The sequence below is a fragment of the Panthera onca genome, chromosome B2, assembly GCF_046562875.1.
Source record: "Panthera onca isolate mPanOnc1 chromosome B2, mPanOnc1 haplotype 2, whole genome shotgun sequence".
Lineage (NCBI taxonomy): Eukaryota > Metazoa > Chordata > Mammalia > Carnivora > Felidae > Panthera > Panthera onca.
Window position 1 is genome coordinate 97289921 of NC_138343.1, and position 20846 is coordinate 97310766.

The 20846-nt window shown below is 37.9% G+C and overlaps 1 protein-coding gene across 3 annotated transcripts in view; it reads left to right on the top strand.

The window, feature by feature from the left end:
• The window catches only part of AFG1L (AFG1 like ATPase), a 196818-nt gene that overhangs the window by 135898 nt on the left and 40074 nt on the right, over positions 1-20846 (top strand). For all 3 annotated transcript variants that reach the window (XM_060616322.3, XM_078447191.2, XM_060616323.3), the window contains one exon: positions 3118-3200. In XM_060616322.3, coding sequence (XP_060472305.3) covers positions 3118-3200 — 83 coding nt within the window. The remainder of the gene's footprint in view (positions 1-3117; positions 3201-20846) is intronic.

The window sequence follows — 20846 nt, forward strand, 5'->3', positions numbered from 1 at the left end:
TAGGAAATTAGATCTTGCCCTTTTGACTAGATTCACTAACAGGGAAACTGCTTAGCTTTCACCCTCCTTCTGCAAAGTGTTTTGAAGAACTTAGCTTAAGTGAATAAAATCTGAAAATTTGAGGCTTATTTTTCTTTAAAAATATAAATGGAGTGTTAGTATTTGTCAGACAATTAAGAGCTAAAATCTAAGGGCTTTGGTTGTAGTTCTTTTGCTGCTGATTAGGTATTCCTCGGTGGTGATTAGTGAATGTACAAATGCAATCATTCGGTAGGGCTTAATCACTCATATGAGAGAGAAGTTAGTTACCCAGAAAGAGAAACTGAAGCTTGTGTAACTTCCATTAGTCCTTATTTTTTTAATAGAAAAAAAAAGAAGGAAAATTTTGGCTGAATTAGGAGTATTGGGTCATGGAAGATAAATTGTGGTTTAAAAGGAATAGAGAACCTCGGTAAATATACTTACATGAACACATTGCAGTACTATTTATTATATTGCCTGCGGTACAGGTGGCTTATGAAAACCTGGCCCTTAAAACAGGACAGATTTCCTTCAGAGAGACAGAGAATGAAGTGCTACCTAAACAAGTTGTCTCCTCTTTGTACTGGATGGCTGAACCCCCACAATTGCAGGATGGGCAAGGAGAGGAAGTGTCTGTTTTCCCAAGTTTAGCACATTACTGAAAGTTGAGAAGCCATCTGAGGCAAGAGGAGAGTCCATGTATTTGTCAATACCATATTCCTTTCTGGTTATGGGGCTTGAGTCCTGAGAGTGAGACCTGGGGAGTGGATTTGAGCAACTTGGAATGGCAAGTTAGGGATGTCTGTGTGGGGAGGCCAACTGGCTGCATGAGTCTAGCATTGTAGGGTGGTATGACTTTGTTAGGGTCAGGGCTTGTTCGCTATGGGTAGAGTTCAAAAGCTCAGCTTTGAAGACTTCCCCAGGGGAATACCTTCTTCTTGTGGACATAAAATAATCCCTAAACAAATTCACAATTGCTAACTTATAAATCAAAATACTCCAGCCTTCTAGCTCAGATTTCTGGGTTATTCCTAAGGTGACCAGGACTGTCCTGGTGTTAGCACCCAAAGTCCTGCATCCAGAAAAGCCTATCAGTCTTGGGGAAGCCCCTCAGTCCCAGGGGGATTGTTGATTACCCTATCTTACTCTCTTGAGCCACTTAGCAGCTGCAGCATAGGAGGAGGAGAAATGTATTCTCATTACCACTGTGTACAATCTCTTGCCTATAGTGCTGATGATAAACAGCCCTCAGCTCTTGGATAGCAGTTCAACCCAGGATGCAATTTCAGAGAAGAAGAATGTTGCTACATTTCCAGCGTGCCCAGATATGACTGTTGTGATTATCTACTGCTGTGTAACTAATGACTGAAAAACCTAGAGGCTTAAGATAATATTGCTTCATTATCTTTCCTGGTTTCCATGGATCAGGGATTTGAGAAAGGCTCAGCTGGCAATTCTGGCTCCTTTAGTACCATAGTGACAACTGGAACAGCTGGATCAGACACCTCTGTCTTCCTGTCCACTCAGGGTCTCTCCAGGTCGCGTCTCTGTATGGGCTGCTATAAGCTCTCTCTGGCATGCTTGCCTTCAGGTAGTTTGATGCTTACCTAGCAGGTCAGGGTTCCAGAGCAAGTGTCCCAGCTAACAAGGAAGAAGCTGCCTTGAAGGTCACATCAGATATTATTGCATAGCATCATCTTATCGTAGTCACAAGATTCAGGGGATGGGGAGCATAGCCCCCACTTCTTGATGGTTGGAATATCAACATCCCAATATTTTGGGATGGAGAGACAGTTGCAGCCATCTTTGGAAAATACAGTTTGCCACAATTACCTTGGCCCCCAAAAAGCAGTTTTTCACTAGTAAAAGTAATGAAGTTGTTAAAATATGATTTTTTCCTCATGAATTTTCATAGAGCAGTTTTCATTTTGGATGAAAACAAAAAGTTCAACGTGGAAATGTTTCTTGATTTGTTCTGAAAACCCTTGCTCACCATTGTTCTACTGGAGTGTGTGTGTGTGTGTGTGTGTGTGTGTGTGTGTGTCTGTGTGTGTGTGTATAAAATATATATTTGTCCCCTCTTACCCCTTAAAAGAAAGCCAGTTGACCAAGCTAGGTGTAGCAAAAGTTCATAAGCTTCTAGAGTAGGAGTTTCAGGGTGTGTGTGTGTGTGTGTGTGTGTGTGTGTGTGTGTGTGTGATGAGTTTCCATGCACATTTGCAACCTGGGGTAATGGAAAGGAAAGAATAGGGAGAATAGAAGAATGGGACTCAGGGTGAAGGAGGTGTCTACTGGAAAGCACTCTAATGACATTGATGACTGGAAAGGGGACTAATAAGGGACAAGGGCAGTGGCAGTCATTTGGAAGTGAAGGTCAGGTATACATACAGCATCACTTTAATATGATCATTTGCTTTAAATTGTGGATACTAATGTTCTGGCCCAACTCTCTCCCTTTGTGGTGCTGGAGACCTATGAGTTATTCTTTTTGATAGCCTGTAGCTCCTTATTTCCTGGTAACAGAAATTGGGATTTAAAAATTTTTAATGAGGGGCGCCTGGGTGGCTCAGTCGGTTAGGTGTCTGATTTCAGCTAAGGTCATGATCCATGAGTTCAAGCCCCACGTTGGGCACTGTGCTGACAGCTCAGAGCCTGGAACCGGCTTCAGATTCTGTGTCTCCCTCTCTCTCTGCCCCTTCCCAACTTGTGCGCATGCTCTCTCTGTATCAAAAATAAATAACCTAAACAAATTTTTTAAATTAAAAAAAATAAAATTATAAAAAAATTTTAATTAAAAAATCAAATTTTTTTAATGGAATGCAGTTATGTGGGGAGTTTGCTGATAGCACTGTTTTAGCAAACTTTCAGAAAGGCATGCTGCAAATCTTAACTTTCTTGAACTGATTTTTTGGGGGCTTGATATATACTTAATATTCAATTTTTATGAATCTTCCATGACTTATATTGTTTTGTCCTAAACTCATTGTTTTATTGAGGAAAAATTTTTTAAATTTTAAGAAAGGAAAAGGATAGCAGAGAGATCATAATTCTAAAGCACCACTTGTTTAAGAAGATATTTATGTGTTTGGATTGTAGGAATACTGTAAGACTGTCCAGCTAGATTCTGGGATAGATTACCGGAAAAGGGAACTTCCTGCTGCAGGAAAACTCTACTATCTGTAAGTTTCTTAAGTTCAATTTTCTAAATTTATTATCTAATAATTAATCAGGAAAAGATGAGAAAAATAAGCAGGGTAATTATTAAAGCCTGAAAGGCTAGTTCTGAAGCCCATGATTTTTAAAATAGAAAATGTTATAATGTTAACTTCTTTAAACTGTGTTTTTTGCCATCCACATTTGCATGATTTATAATGTGTGATTGGATGAAACCCTAATTAGTTTTTTGGGGAGGAGTGATGACAGATGGTTAGGAAGTAATGAGAATCCTCTTATGAGACTCTGGTATTAAGAGAACATCTTTATTGTGTGAAAGTAATTAATTATTTGTGGGTATCTCCTGACAAATGTGCCATTTCTTTTCCCCAAAAATTGTTGTTTTATTTTGTTGGACAATCTGTTTGTATTTATCATTGTTGATTGACTTCCATGCACAACTATGTAAAACATATATACACAAGTAAAATCAGGATATATTTTATCTTTTGAAAACTAAGACTTTCCTGAGTAGGGGCAATTTATAATAATAGATGCATTCAGCATGTGCTATTAATGCTGGAAAACAAATACTTGGTTTTAAAATGTCATTTGTGAGAACCTGAAAAGGGACAAGTGCTTTACAAACATAAACTGTTGTTTAGTGCAGGCCACCAGTGTTTGGCACACAGTGGGTTTCCAAAAAACAGATCTGTCTGAGGGCTAATTGTGATTTAACTCAAAGGCATGTTTCTCCTCATTTAAATTTTGATGACAATGTGTATATGAGAGGTTCAGAAAAGTTCTTGTCTCTGCCACCTTGTAAGCAGAAGTACTTTACTGTTTTTGAAGTAGAAATTAGCTGGAAAAATCACATAATTAAAATTGCATACTTTACAGTGTACCGAGGGGAACTATTTCAGTTTATTATTCAGATTCTGATGATTATTATAGGAGGTTCTTCATGTGCCCTTAAGTACTTTGTCTTTAAAGTACTTTATAATTTTTAAAAATTCTTACAGCACTTTTTTTCTGCTTTAACTTGGACCTTTTCCCCCCCTCTGTTTCTTTCATGTTTGTGTTTTCTGGTTTTTAAATTCTTCTGATATTTGCAATCTTTCCCCAATTCCTTGCTATCTATTTCGTGATATTCCAGATTGTGTGGTACTTAGAAATTAGTATCGTATTATTCTCTGCATTCTTTTTCAAAGGAGGTAATCCTTGTTCCCTGTTTTCCTACAAAATGTATCCTTATGTGGAAGAATTAAAGCATTTTCCTAATGGGAAATTCCTTAGGTAAGAGTCTAAATCATGAAATTTGTTTATGCTAGAGAGGTCTTGGTGGAATTGACAGGAGGTGGAAAGCTGCTTTTATTTGGAGCGTGGCCATTTTCTCTCTGACCTTCTCTCTAAGGCTGCCTCTTCCTTTTCCTGATGAAATACAGTTTTAACACAATGAAATTCAGGTTTGTACTTAAAACATACATTGGAGGAAAACAATATCTAACAATGTCTCAGAGTCCAGGAATGAAACTCTGGATCAACTTTCTTAAAAATATATAAATTCATTTAATCCTCAGGGAAGGTAGATTTTGTTCATGCATTTATTATCAAAAGGGCTTCACCATAATCTGATAACCAAAAATAAAGAGTCTAGAGGCACACCTCACTCAGAGGGTAAGGCAGATATGTGTTCCTGAGGAGAATCAGGAATTAAAATCATCTCAGAAGTGGGAGAATAATATTAGATACCAAGACAGGGTGCTGGGTATGTAATTTATATTGTTTCACCTGAGTCCTTATGTAGTACTTCTTTCATGACAGAGTAAAAGAAAATTTCCTAGGGTCATGTTAACATTTCTGATTTAATTAGGTTTCTTTTGATCTTGTTCCTTTTTGCTTTTAATTAAAAAAATTTTTTTTTAAATGTTTATTTTTGAGAGACAGAGAGAGCATGAGTGGGGAAAGGGCAGAGAGAGAGGGAGACACAGAATCCGAAGCAAGCTCTAGGCTCTGAGCCTGTCAACACAGAGCCTGACATGGGACTCGAACCCATAAGCTGTGAGATCATGACCTGAGCCAAAGTGGGATGCTCAACCGCCTAAGCCACCCAGGCGTCCCACTTTTGATCTTGTTCTTATAGGGAAACTTATTAATTTCCCACATAACAGGTTTTTTTAATTTTCTTTTTTTATTCTTTTTTTTCTTTTTTTTCTCTTTCGTTCTTTTCCTTATTTTTAATTTTATTTTTAATTTTTTAAAATTTACATCCAAATTAGTTCCCACATAGCAGCTTTTTAATGTACCATGCTATATATTGTCCTATTATAGCATGTGTTTCTCTTTATTACCCTCTCTCTGAACATCTGGTACTCATTCCTATATATGCAAGTTCAGACTCCTCCTCTGTCAATCTCACTGGCCCCCCAACTGCCAAAAAAGAAAAACAGAATTCTAGCTTCCCTCCAGGGGAACACCAAGCACTGTCTCAGAATTTCATACAAGCAAAATCCTATATATAATTTTTAATTGAATAGAAATATTCATTAATTCAGTATTTTATTAGTCTAACTTTCAAAAAGCTGATTCAAAATGTCCTCAAACACAATCCAAATAATACCAAGAATTACCAGAGATTTTAAAAACTATCCCAAAAGTTGACATGGAACACTTTTTAATATATATGTCTTTAAGTTTATTTTTTATTTATTTTGATAGAAATATAGAGAACAAGCGGGGGAGGGGCAGAGAGAGAGAGAGAGGGAGACAAAATACCGAGCAGGCCCCGCTCTGTCAGCGCAGATCCCGTCGGGGGCTCAAGGTCACGAATCATGAGATCATGACCTGAGCTGAAACCAAGAGTCAGATGCTTAACGGACTGAGCCCCCCAGGCACCCCTGACATGGAACACTTTTTATGGTTCATAATATTGTCTGGGTTACACAAGAACTAATTCCTGTAAGACATTATGTGTTTGTATGTAATCTATTTCAGTTGTAGTTTTATATCACATTAAATGTAGAAATCTTCCAGTACCTTTATAAATAAGTTCCAGATGTTTTGGACCCATCCAAAGAAGTTTTTAATCTTCTATAAAATAAACTCAGAAACTTTAAATTTAGCAAGTTACAAATGATAGGAAGCTTGAGTCCAGATATATGAACTTTTGCAGAAATTAAAACACCTGTCGTTGTCCCAAGTTTTCATTGTGTGAGAATTGCATGCTTACCTCAGAGATGAGCACAAAGCCATTCTCTTCCTGGTTACTTGGTGGATTGGGCTCAATAAGAATCCCATGTGTGGAATATGGTCTGCCAAAATCCAAACAGGTCGACTAAGCATTGGGCTTCCTGTTTGTATTTGGGTGGGGGCTTAGGCCAGTAATGTTTTTGAACTGCCTGGTATTTACCAAGGGTGGTCCTATCCCGTGCCTTCCAGAGAATTTTAGTGCTTCAGATTAGCTCTCTGCTTAAGAGCTAGTGACAGTGAGGTTATCATTTTTTATATGCAACGAGCATCTCTTTTCAGACAGGAAACACCACTGCCGAGGGGTACATGGGATGCTGCCCCAGGCTATTTTGCTGTCACTTCTGTGAGTAGTTAACGGTTTTTCATGGCTAAAGAAGGTCAGATCATGTTCGACCCCCTCATTCTTTCTCTCTTTTGCTTTTTTCATTCAGGAACTGAGTAGTATAGATTCTTTTTTCTAAGTCTGTTGAAGAAACTAGGGTTGGGAGTGGCGAGTGGGTTCCTATTCAAACATCGTATCTTTGTCACAGTCACGTACAAACACCCCACCCCCAGCACAGAGGCCATGGGCTCAGTGGAAGACTCTAAACTGAACCAAAAGGGGTGGGGAGAAAGTAACAGGTCTGGAATTTGATTTCATCCTACTTAACGGCTAATACGTTTGCCTGGTATGGTTTCATGGATGCTGACAGAAGATACTAGAGGCCGGTTCAGAGACAAAGGATTTTACTGCCCTTGTCATAGAGAGCATGTTGTGTGTTGGTTAGTGCCCTCCTTGCCCTGTAGTCCCATTGTGGGGAGAATGGGGAATTTTGCCAAGGGCCCAGATAAATACCTGTTTAGGCAGTGAACTGTATTATAGTAGAGGAACTCTGAGCTTGGAGAACATACCATGTTATAGCCAGAAGTAAGCAAGCCTGTTTTTTGTGTCAAGGGAGACATTGCCTCATTTCTTAAGGTTTCTCGTGCCAAACACAACCTTGAGATATGTTCAGAGCCTCGCATTCTTGGTGTGCTTAGCAAAATGTACAGGTGAGTGAGAGACCCGTGGAGGACCGTTTCTCCCAATAGGGGACATTAACCAGAGTTTTAACCTTAAAGAAGCTAGGCTTTCTCCCTTCATTTCTTTTGGCTCCTATCCACCAAATCATCCACCACTTCTAGAAATTATATCTAACCACATTATTCACTTATTTAATATTTTAATTAAATTGTCTCAAAACCATCTCACTTTCATGTTTATGGGAGCTATGGATCATATTGAAATGATGAAAAATATGTTACAACTTTTAGGCAAAGCCCAAATATTCACATATTTTTTACCTGGCTTAATATAGTACATGTATTTATCTTTCTTTTGAACCTAGTTCGAAAAGAAGTTTCTTCTTTTACCAATAGACATTTCATGACTCAAGTACTCTTAATCTCCCGCTTGGGAAATATTTATCCCAAATAGAAAATAATTTTTGAGAATATATTTTGAACATTAAAAAAAAAAAAGAGTTTGCCGCCCCAAACCACACAGCTTTAAGGTTACAGCTCTGTTTGAGGGAGAAGGGTCTGTGAAAACAAAGACTGGTGCTCACACATGTTAAAACATACTTCCCTGCGATTAAAAACTTCATATTTCTTGCCTGTGGTAGTCCCTACACACATTCTTCCCTCAACTGAGAGAACCAGATCAGTGAAAACTGAAAACATTTCTTAGCTCTGTTGTCATATCTTTTCATGCCTACAATTTTGGCAGAGAGCTCTCTTCTGTCTGGGAAGTTGCCACCATCTACTTCACAGTCTCTAGGACATCCTGGGACCTTCTCCTCATTCCCCATCATTACCATTCCAGGTGTCTCTGTCCCGGACATTGGAATTTACAGTGTCAGTCTTAGTTTTTCTTACCAGGTTAGAGTACCAACCCAGTCATTTCCTGTTCCAATTCCCACTGAAGACCCTCTAAAACAACTGCCAATAGAAGCAATGTAAAAACTGTTAAGTCTAGCTCCTTTCCTTTTAGACTGTAATTTCAGTTTCACCTACCTGACTGCCCAGAGTCCCAATAGCAGGCTGTGTACATCCCTCTTTGAAACAGTTTTTCTCTCATCATCTGTAAGTTTTTATAGTCCAGTGCCAGATATGGGCCCACTGTATTCTTTTCCCTTTAGTTCCCTGAATACTCTTCACGTGTCTTTTAAGAGTCTTCTACATTCATATTATTCCTACTTCTGACACTAGTTTTCATGGTGTCACAATGGAGTATTGATAGTATTGAAGGGAAAACACTACATAGTTCAAGAATATAACATTTGTTTAGTGGCAAAGGCTACAGAAACATATCCATGTGGTGATAGTTGCACAAAAACAGAGGATGACATAGCATATTCTCATTTGAAGTTGTAAGTTTTTCTGACACGTGAGGGCCCAGTAGCTGACAAGGACAAAGATCCCATCAGGTCACCTTTGTCATTCTTGGGTTGGTAGGTGGGGGGAGGGGGGTGGCGGGGAAGCAGGGAGGCTTACACCCTCCTGGTGAATCCTGACTGTTGTGGAGACTCTGGCTATTGTACAAGGCTGCTCACCAGGTACAGCGACCACGTGCAAACTCTAGGATATGCCTGAATGTTCACTGTCAATCAGTGTGAATCAAAGCTCAGTTTCTAATCCTTCATTAAGACCAGACACTAGGCCTTCCCGAAATCTGTTCCTTAAAGGGTAAGGAACAGAATTTCTCCCTCTGGCAGTTAAACTACCTTCATGGGGTTAAGATTGTTGATGTGGCTAATCCTTAAGCCTGGGGAAGGGAATAAGATGGTTGGGACATTTTTGATGTTTACAGATTAAACTTTATTCCTTTGTAGCATGATAACACAGAACATATCGGTTTATACACTTATGAGGTCATCATATTCATGAACTAGAATATTTACAGATAGAATAATACAGTGTGTGGGATTTGCTTCAGAATAATCCAAGGTGAGAGAATTATGGGAGGGAAGTGGTTTAGATGAAACAACATTGGCTATGAGTTGAGTGGGTGATTGTTTATGTTGAGTTTATTATACTACTCTCTCTATATGTGTGTATGTGTGAAATTTTCCATTATAAAGTTGTTTTTTTTTTTTAAAAGATACAGAATCTTATCTTTTCTGATCATACTGGCAGGAATTTTATTAATTCTTTTGATTCTAAAGAAACAGCTTTTGTTATATTGATTTTCTCCATTGCTTTCTGTTTTCTATTTCATTGATTTTGGCACTTTTCTTTATTATTAATTTTATTCTGCTTAGTTTGGATTTAATTTGCTTTTCTTTTTCTAGTTTTTAAAGATAGAAATTTAAGTCCTTGATTTTAAAACTTTGTCCTTTTTTTCAGTTTTTTATTATTTATTTTGAGAGTGAGAGAGAGTGTGCATATGCGCATGAGCGGGAGAAGGACGGAGAGAGAGGGAGAAAGAATCCTAAGCAGGCTCTGCACTGTCAGCGTGGAGCCTTATGGAGGGCTTCATCGTATGAACCTTGAGATCATGACCTGAACCAAAATCAAGAGTTGACTGCTTAACCAACTGAGCCACCCAGGCACCCCCTGCTCTTTTTATATAGCATTTTAATGCTATAAATTTTCTTCTGAGTACTATATTAATTGCATGTCATACATTTCAGTATGTCCTGTTTTCCCTTGTGATTTATTCTTTGACCCATGGATTGTTTTAAAATGTGTTGTTTAGCTTTCAAACATTTGATGATTTTTCTATACATACGTTGATTGCCTTTTCTTTTCTTTGTTTTTCTCCTTCCCCCTTCTTTTTATTTTTTTAAAGTTTTTACTTAAATTCCAGTTAACATACAGTGTAATATTAGTTTCAGGTGTACAATATAGTGATTCAACACTTCATACAACATTTGGTGCTCCATTCTAATTCTTTTTTGTTTTTTGTTTCTTTTTGACTTATGTTTTTTAATTTATTAATTTTAAAAAGCATCAAGAGCAATTAAAGTAGTTACTGTAATATATACTAAATATAACATCCACAAAGATGATAACATTAGGATTTTTTTTAATCCAAGTTAGTTAACATATATGTAACTATGATTTCAGGAATAGAATTTAGTGATTCATCACTTACATTTAACACCCAGTGCTCATCCCAACAAGTGCCCTGCTTAATGCCTCTCATCCATTTATCCTATCCCATCCTCTCACACAGCACCCCACCAGCAACCCTCGGTTTGTTCTCTGTATTTAAGAGTCTCTTATAGTTTGCCTCCCTCTCTTTTTTTTATCTTGTTTTTGCTTCCCTTCCCCCATGGTCATCTGTTTTGTTTCTTAAATTCCACATATGAGTGAAATCTTATGTTTGTCTTTCTCTGATTTATTTCGCTTAGCATATTACACTCTAGTTCCATCCACATTGTTGCAAATGGCAAGATTTCATTCTTTTTGATTGCTGAGTAATATTCCATTGTGTGTGTGTGTGTGTGTGTGTGTGTGTGTGTGTGTGTGTGTGTGTGTATTTATCCATTCATCAGTCTATGGACATTTGGGCTCTTTCTGTACTTTGGCTATTGTTGATAGTGCTACGATAAACACTGGGGTGCATATGCCCCTTCAAATCAACAATCCTGTATCCTTTGGATAAATACCTAGTAATGCAATTGCTGGGTCATAGGGTAGTTTTATTTTTACCTTTTTGAGGAAACTCCATACTGTTTTCCAGAGTGGCTGCACCAGTTTGCATTCCCACCAGCAGTTGATTGCCTATTCTATAAATCTTGCTCTGAAGTCTATGCTTAGTATCAGTGTAGCCACTTCAGCTTTTTAAAATTAGCATTTATGTGATCTATCTTTTCCCATCCTTGTCTTGCAACCTATCTGTCTCATTATACTTAAAATGGTTTCTTGTAAGCAATACATGGTAGGGAATTTATTTTTTATGTAATCTGACATTCTCTTTCTTTCTTTTTTTAATGTTTATTTTTGAGAAAGAGAGAGCACAAGTGGGGCAGGGGCAGAGAGGGAGAGAGAGAGAGAATCCCCAGCAGGCTCCATGCTGTCAGTGCAGAGCCCAATGTGGGGTTTGATCTCACAAACCTGTGAGATCATGATCTGAACCAAAACCGATAGTCACATGCTTGACTGAGCCACACAGGTGCCCTGACATTCTCTTCCTTTAATGAGGTTGTTTAAACCATTTACATTTAATGTGATTATTGCTATGGTTGGGTTTAAATATGCCATTTATTTTTTCTGTTCTTCCCATTTACCTCTTTTTCTGACTTGTTTTATTTTTAAGATTCCATTTTATATCTTATATTAGCTTGTTTTTTTTTGTGGTTGCTTCAGAGTTTAGAGTAAGTCAGACACTTAACCAACTGAGCCACCCAGGCGCCCCCAAAGTATTTTCTAATTTCTTTTTGATTTCTGTTTCTTTTCCCCACTTGTTTCATTTAGGAGTGTACAGTTTAATTTTCATATATTTGTGATTCCAAAATACCTTTCTGTTATTTCTAATTTACTCCATTGTGATTGAAAAACATACTTCATATAATTTAATCTCTTTTTTTCTAATTAAAACATTTTTTAAAATGTTTATTGCCATGAGAGAGAGACAGAGTGTGAGAAGGGGAGGGGCAGAGAGAGAGGGAGACACAGAATGGAAAGCAGGCTCCAGGCTCTGAGCTGTCAGCACAGAGCCTGATGCAGGGCTCGAACCCATGAACCGTGAGATTGTGACCTGAGCTGAAGTCCGACACTTAACTGACTGGGCCACGCAGGTGCCCCTAATTTAACCTTTTTTAATTATTAAGGCTTGCTTTATGGGCTAGGATATGATCTTTCCTTCAGAATGTGCCATATACACTTGAGAATAATGTGTATTCTGCTGTAATTGAGTGGATTGTTTGTATAGATGTATGTTAGGTTTAGTTAGTGTATATTGTATTCTAAGTTTTTCTTTTTTTTTATGTTTATTTTTGAGAGAGAGACAGAGAGAGAGAGAGGAGATAAACAGAGGAGGGACAGAGAGAGACACACACACTGAATCTGAAGCAGGCTCCAGGCTCTGAACTGTCACCACAGAGCCTGACACGGGGCTCGAACTCACAAACTGCAAGATGACGACCTAGGCCAAAGTTGGACACTTAACTGACTGAGCCACCTAGGCACCCCAGTTGTATTCTAAGTTTTATATTTCCTTTGATCTTCTCCTTAATTGTTGTATTCTTATTGAAAGTTGGGAGTGCCAGGCTGGCCCACTCTGTACATCATGTGACTCTTGATCTTGGGGTTGTAAGTTCAAGCCCCACATTGGGTGTAGAGATTACTTAAAAATAAAATCTTAATTAAAAAGTTGAAAAAAAAGTTGGATATTCAAGTCTCCCAACTATTATGCTACATTGTCTATTTCTCCCTTCACTTATGTCAGTTTTTGCCTCATGTATTTTGGGGCTCAGTTGTTAGGTACGTATGTTTGTAATTGTTATATTTATCCTTATGTATTGAAGTTTATCATTATGAAATTCCCTTTTAATCTCAAATCACATTTTTTGTTTTAAAGTCTGTGTTGTCTGGGGGCACCTGGGTGGCTCAGTCAGTTAAGCGTCCAACTTCAGCTCAGGTCACGATCTCACGGTCCGTGAGTTCGAGCCCTGCGTCGGGCTCTGGGCTGATGGCTCAGAGCCTGGAGCCTGCTTCCGATTCTGTGTCTCCCTCTCTCTCTGCCCCTCCCCTGTTCATGCTATGTCTCTCTCTGTCTCAAAAATAAAATAAACGTTAAAAAAAAAAATAAAAAAGTCTGTGTTGTCTAATGTTAGTAGTGGTTGCTCTTTGTGTTGATACTTTTTTTTTCCTTGTGTTTTTACTTTCAACCTAGTTGCATATTGAAACCTAAAGCATACCTCATATAGACAATATATTGTTGGATCTTGCTTTTTATTCATGCATAGTCTCTGCCTTTCAACTGAATTGTTTAATCCATTCACAAGTTATAGTATTATTGATATAGTTGGATTTACACTTGCTCTTTTACTTTATGTTTCATGCCTTTTTTCTTTGTTGGTTCTTCCTTTTACTGTTTTTACATTAAGTGAATATTTTTAGTGTAAATTTTAATCTTTTATTTTCTTCACTATTTTTTTTGTATTTCTTTTAGTGAAGAGCTATTTATCTCTGAGAAGTATAAAGTTTCATCAAACTGAAATGTCTCAAATTCAAAATGAAGCATTGTATGCTACTATATGTTTTGAGATTAAAAGGCCAATAATAGTAATAAGTCTGTATTCTCAGGCCACCTGTAGGAAAAAGTGCTCTATGGTGGAGGAATATAGTTGGTTCTCAAAAGTAGATGTACAATATCTTTCTTATAAGAACCCCTATTGATATTTTATGAATAAGTAAGGCTCTGTGACATTATAAACTTATAATTGTATGTTAGTAAGTAACAACAACTTTCTGCTTTATATCCTGTAGGACATAGGTAGGCTATTATGTCTGTTAAAATCACAAAATTGTCCTTTTGGACATAATTTAGATGTGCACTTAAATATTTATTAATCTTTTATTAACTTAGGGAGTACTGAATTAACAATTTCAAAGATTTGGAAATATTTGAAATACCTCCTAAAAAGTGGTATAGCCGCAAAAGAAACTCATCTTGTATAGACTTCGGTATCAGATTCCATCAGTCAGCTCAGCATAACTTTTATCTTCCATGCTTTTATTGAACGGTAATTTGACAATAGCATATCACAGTGTTTATTTTCCGCAGGCCAGACAGGACCAGAATAGAGCTGGCCCACCATTTCCAGCTAAACACACTGACAAAGTATTCAACTACATGGCTGTCTTCATCTAGTAAAGTGTAAATAAGCTATATACACAATGTGTACACGAGTAAATTATATGTATGCTTATACCTGTAAAAGTACAGAATAAAGTTCTTAGATTTCCATAGAATTCTTATATTCTTTTTTATTTCATCTTCAAATAGATTACATGTGTATAAAGGTCAGTCTTCAACATTAGGAAAGTTGATCTGGCAAAAGTCCTTGGTCTTTAGTTCCTTGCTGTGTACTTTTTTAACTGTTAAAACTCCCTTGTCCTCCCTTTCCCAGATGGATAGGACCGTTTTCTTCTCCTGAAGAGGAATCAGAGCTTTTTGCTCCCTAGCTTCTTCCTCGTTTTTATTTATTTATTTTTGTAATCTTCAGTCATTCTAGCTTTTCTTAAATTTTATGAAAAGGAAATATTATTGTATCTACCAAGTTGCAGGTCTGCATGTTACACCACTGACTTATTTGTGGGGAAATGCAATATTTAGATTTAGTAGAAATTTTATATGGAGTTGGGGGCTGAGAAGAGGGGGTCAAGGTCTGGAATTTGAGAGCGAAAGGTGCTAGGTCCCACTTTCTGCATTAGACACAGGTCAAGATTAATGGAACCAGGTAAGTTACTCTCCAGGTGATTGAGAATGGTGGGAAATTTAGAGATTGAAATGGATCTCTGAACAGTCAATTAAGCCTTTGAGTGATTGAGAAGATAAATACTAGGACAAAATCCATTCTAACAACTGATTCCGTTATGTAAAACAAACCTACAGGATTTGAAATGCAACCAAGTCTGTTTTATATTAAGGCAAATATAAACCAACTTAATCTTAGACCTGCCTCCAGCCCCAGATTATGTTTGGTAAGAGCACAAAGAGCTGTACAGCATGAATACACAAGGAATCAGTAGAGTGAGAAGGCTCACTGCCAGGGAAGTTTGGCACAAGAACTCTAAGAGGAAGGGGAAATTTCTCCCTCGTTGAATCAACTTTGGCTCTCTGGAATAGAGAACATGGAGAGAGAGGGACCAAGGAAAGCCAACCCTATTCTACTTGTTGATACCCTAACAAGCTGTTGATTTTAAAAAGGGGATAAAGGGGCAAAGTGTGGGTAGCATTCTGTTCCTCTGAGTCAATCCTAATGAAGTGGGAGGTTCTTGAAGAAATTAATTTCCATTTAAATTCATGTGTGACCCTCTTCTAGAAACCTCCACTTCTTTTGGAATTTTAGTTGAGAATTTCAAATGATCCAGCAATAATAAGGTCTTTTTTGACATGTTCTATTTCTCCAAGTTTTTTGTTGAATGCCTGATTTCCGCTATAGAAATTTTCTTAAAATTGGAATGACTAATTACTTTCCTTTCTGTTTACTAATTTAATATGGAAAAATAAATCATGGTTCTCATACTTCCAAAGCAATCAGGCTTTTAATCCAGGGTACTGTACTCACAGGTTTCCTGTAGGAGTTCATGCCAGATTTTCTGGCAATGAAACAGTGGTCGATTCCAGGGCTTTTCTGACTTAAAGACACAGCAGTACTACTTAGCACAAAGTAGAAACCTGCCCCTGCACTGCAGTTTCCACGCTTAACAAACAGTGACAGAAGCAATGAAATGGGTGGATTTTACCAGGGCGTTATAGAACGAAGGAAAAATAGTCTGGGCTCTGCTTGGGCCCTGTGTACACTCCACCCCCCCCCCCCCTAAAAAAATTCATCTGAAAAGAATGACTTTGCTTTTTCTTCAGAAATGACTTTAATTCTCTGACTTTTGATTATCTGTGGGCAGATTTTCTGTTTTGCATCCTATTTGCCCCAAACGCTGGCATACAGTAGCATCCCACTGGTGGGGCAATTACCTAGAATTGAAGGAAGTCACTTAAATTCTTTATCCCTACTCAGTTGTAGGAGCTTATGTGTCTGTTTTACCGGAGAGATACAATTCATAGCACCTGAGTTTAATTTCTGCATTTTCTCCTGATCATTTTCATGCTACTCAAGTCACTCTTTTATTTGTTTATTTATTTATTAAGTTTTTATTTATTTTGACATAGACAACATGAGCAGGGGAGTGGCAGAGAGGGAGAGAGAGAGAGAGAGAGAGAGAGAGAGAGAGAGAATGAGAGAGAATGAGTCTCAAGCAGGCTCTGCACTGTCAGCACGGAGCCTGATGCAGAACTTGAACTCACGAACCGTGAAATCATGACCTGAGCCGAAATCAAGAGTCGGATGCTTAACCTACTAAGCCATCCAGGTGCCCCAACCCGTCACTCTTTCTTAAGACATGGCACTTTGTGGTTAAAATTGAACTACACGAAGCTGAAGAGAAAGTTTTCTTCCTTGCTATGTGACATGATATTCTTGTAGCCCTGAAAGAAAACTCTGAATTTAGCTTCCCTTTTACACTGAAAAAAATCATTTAATTTAGTGCTATCTTTAGGCTGCAGCTTTTCCATGCAACTGCTGTTGACTACCAGGTATTATACCTTCTTCAAATTTGACTGGTTAGGGTAGAATATCTTTTAATTATGTTTATAACTTAGGTCTGATTTTAATCACTGTTTGTAGTTATGTATAACGTAGATCCTTGAGTATTTTTTGTACATTTGTTTTCTGAATATACCTATTGCCAACATTAGGTCTTGTGTCCCAAACACTTAATTTTTTGAAAACTGTCTGATCCTGTTCCTTCTTTGGAGCTTCACAGGCATGGTTGTATTTTTGAGGATAGATTGTTAGGTAAGATGGAGTCGTAGACTCATTCCCATTACTCCAGTTTTTCTCCATTATAAGTACCTTTCTTTTCCTATTTTGAGGTTAAAGTCATTTTCTCTGGTGGGAAATTTTATAATAATGTTATGTTCTTGAAATTTCCTACTTAAAAAAGTCAAGAGATCTTAGTGTTTTTAAAAATAATTGTTTTTTAATTTCAGAGAGAAAGAGTGTGAATGGGGGATAGGGAGAGAGGAAGGGAGGGAGGGAGAGAGAGAGAGAGAGAGAGAGACAGACAGACAGACAGAGAGACAGACAGACAGAATCTTAAGCAGACTCCACACTCAGCATGGAGCCTGACACAGGGCTCCATCCCGTGACCCTGGGATCATGACGTGAGCCGAAATCAAGAGTCAGACTCTCAATCAACTGAGCCACCCAGGCACCCCTTAAAAATGGTGTTTAAATTTTATGTATATCATAATGACATTTTACTAAGCAAATGCTTCTGGATTAACTACTGGATTAATTATATTTGTATTTTAAACCCCACCCACTTCCAAAAATAATTTGAGGCAACTTACATTAAAATCATTCATGTCCACTAAAATCAACTACAATGGAAGAGATGGGGAAAAAAAAAAAAAACAACAAGTGTAGGCAAGGATGAGGAGCAAGTAGAACTTTCTGTATGTGCCCGTAAGAGAGTAAACTGCCATAACCATTTTGGAAAAGTGTCTGGCAATATTTACCAAGCTGAACATTGGTATGTCCTATGAGCAGCAATTCTAGTTATACAACCAACAGACATGTACACATAAGTTTACCAAAAGGCGCATGCTAGCATGTTCACATAGTGCTATTCATGGTTGTCCTGAACTGTAAGCTACGCAAATGCGCATTGTTCAGGACTGGATTGTGTCCTCCCCAAATCCATGGGTGAATCCCAACCCCCAGTGGGACTGTGTTTGGGGATAGGGCTTTTAAGTAGATAAATTGAATGAACGAAGCTAGACACATGTTAATAAGGGAAATGAGTTTATGTAAAGCAATAGGTACCCTAACACCCAACTTGAAAATAATTTAGGATACACTCATAATGATTTGATCGATATCAGTGCAAAATGGCATTTTCCTATGTCTGGAATATTTGTCAACCAGCAAAGATCAGATCTATCAGAGAGGCTGATTAATGCTATGTGTTTTAAAAACCTTCAATTAAAAAAAACCTTTTACCTATTAAATATTAGAGATACTTTTAAAATAATTTTATTTTGTATTTATTTTGTGTTGTTTCCTTTTTTAAACAATTTTTAAATGTTTATTTATTTTTGAGAGGGAAAGAGAGCATGAGCAGAAAGAGGCAGAGAGAGAGAGAGAGAGGGAGACAGAATCCGAAGCAGGTTCCCGGCTCTGAGTTGTCAGCACAGAGCCCAACGTGGGGCTTAAACTCACCAGCCCTGAGATCAATGTCTGAGCTGAAGTCGAATGCTCAACCGATTGAGCCACGCAGGTGCCCCTGTGTTGTTTCCTTTTAATATTTTCTACTATCAAAAGTGCATATCCAGTAGAGATCATTTTTATGTTGGTGAAATATACAGCATAATATATTATAATATAATATATAAATGTACGTAAATCTGTATAAATATCTAAAAATGTCATAGTATATTGTAATCATGATAAGTCATGAATTTATTTTTATGCCATTTTTTTACAGGAAACTGCTGAAGCTTTTAGTAAAACCCTGTACAGAAAAATGATTCACTGTTTATTATTATGGACACACATTATTTGAAAACGCATAAAATATTGTGATGAATACAGAATAACTTATGATTTCAGGAATTGGAAACACTTTTTTGCAGGGATGCCCCCTGATTTTCCACCTGTGTGGTTACCCTCAACTCTCCTCTGGTTCTCCATGCCAGAAGGACTGCAGGTTTTCTTTGGAGTTTTAGTTGCCCTGAGCAGTCCTAACTTTACTGCCTTCAGTCTGAAAGTTGTAAAATGGGTAATTCACCCCATGTTTTTCCCTTTTCCCAAGTGTCAGTTCTTTCCAGAATCTGCCTGCTTCTGTTCACTGTCCAGTGCTTTCAGATTACCTATTTTCTCTTTTGTCTAGAGTTTATAGCTGCCATGGGCAGGAGGGTCACTGGGGGAAGTGCTGATTTGGTTCTACTGGACCAAGAACTCTTCTCGCTTTTCTGAGAGCACACCCTCTACTATCTTACAAAGAAGGCTGCGTGGGAAATGGATTTTTTGAGAAATCACCTGTCCAAAAATATCTTTATTTTGCTTAATTAATAATTTGACTGGGCATGGATAGTTTGGCAATAATTTCCCTTTAGAAAATTTTAGATGGCATGCTATTATCTTTGTGCTTCCCTTATTACAGTTGCAAAGTTTGATGGGAATTGATACAATCAGTTTCTTGACCTTTTATATTTAAACTGGTTTTTCTTTTGAAGTTTTTGGAATATTCTTTTTGTATTCCTGGTTTCTGAAGTTTCATGGTAATATGCCTTGGAATGGAGCCTTTCCCCCCATTCTTTGTGCTCGGTGTTCACAGGACTTTTTTTTTTTAATGTTTATTTTTGAGAGAGAGAGGGGGCAGAGGATCCAAAGCAGGCTCTGAGCTGACAGCAGTGAAGGGTTAGGGACTCAAACTCACGAACAGTGAGATCATGACCTGAGCCAAAGTCGGATGTTCACCCAACTGAGCAACCCAGGTGCCCCTGGACTCTTTCAACTTAGACAAGCATGTTCTTCAGTTCTAGGAAATTTTATTTTTATTTTTTCAGTGCTGCTTCTTTTTTTTCTCCATAGGTTTTGGAGCTTCTCCTGGTTAGATATTGGACCTTCTGGATTTATTTTCTAATTCTTTTATTTTCTCCTCTGTCTCCTGTTTTTTTGTACTCCTTTTGTTCAGTTTTCTGGAAGATTACTTCAACCTTTTTCTTCTAATTCTTTTCCTGAACTTTTTATTTAACAGTCCTATTTAGAGCTCTTTTATATGCGCTAATTGTTCTTTCCGTTTACAGCATCCTTTTTTTTTATATTTAAAAAAAAATTTTTTTTAACGTTTATTTATTTTTGAGACAGAGAGAGACAGAGCACGAATGGGGGAGGGTCAGAGAGAGGGAGACACAGAATCTGAAACAGGCTCCGGGCTCTGAGCTGTCAGCACAGGGGCCCGATGCGGGGCTCGAACTCACGGACCGCGAGATCGTGACCTGAGCCGAAGTCGGCGCTCAACTGACTGAGCCACCCAGGCGCCCCCATCCTTCTTTATTCTATGGATATAATATCTTTTTCTCTCTAGGTGTATTAGAGTGTATTTTTCTTTGTTTCCTCCAATATCCTTTTTTCTATTTCTTTATTTTGGTCTTTATCTTCTATCTTAGAGGTTTTCCTTAAATGCCTAGAAATACTTGGTTGTCCATTCACACTTAAGATTGAAGCATTAAAAAGCTGATTATGGATAGGGTGTTACTGATTGGTATGCTTCACTGGACGGTGGTAGACAAGGTGGCAAGTCAGGTTTTCCATGGAAGAATTCCCGATGTCACTATCTTACAAGTCTTTCTTTTGACTATTCATTTTCCTCCAGAGCGTTTCCTCCAATCTTTCTACTTCCTAGGGTGGAAATTTGGCTGGTAGGGTTCTGGATGCTGTAGAGGGAGGAACTGTTGGTTTTGCTATTTAATATGTAGGATTTCACTATGGTGTCTCTCCCCCTTTCTTCGTTGTTAAAACTGACCTAGATGCTAAACTTACCAGTTTCAGCTGGAATGGAGGAGGTATAGGAATCTTGCTATCCAGGTAAAGGCAGGGAGTCTAAAGAACTGTCTCTGTCTTATTTTCCAACAGTGCCCCTGTTTCCAGCCTGACTGATAT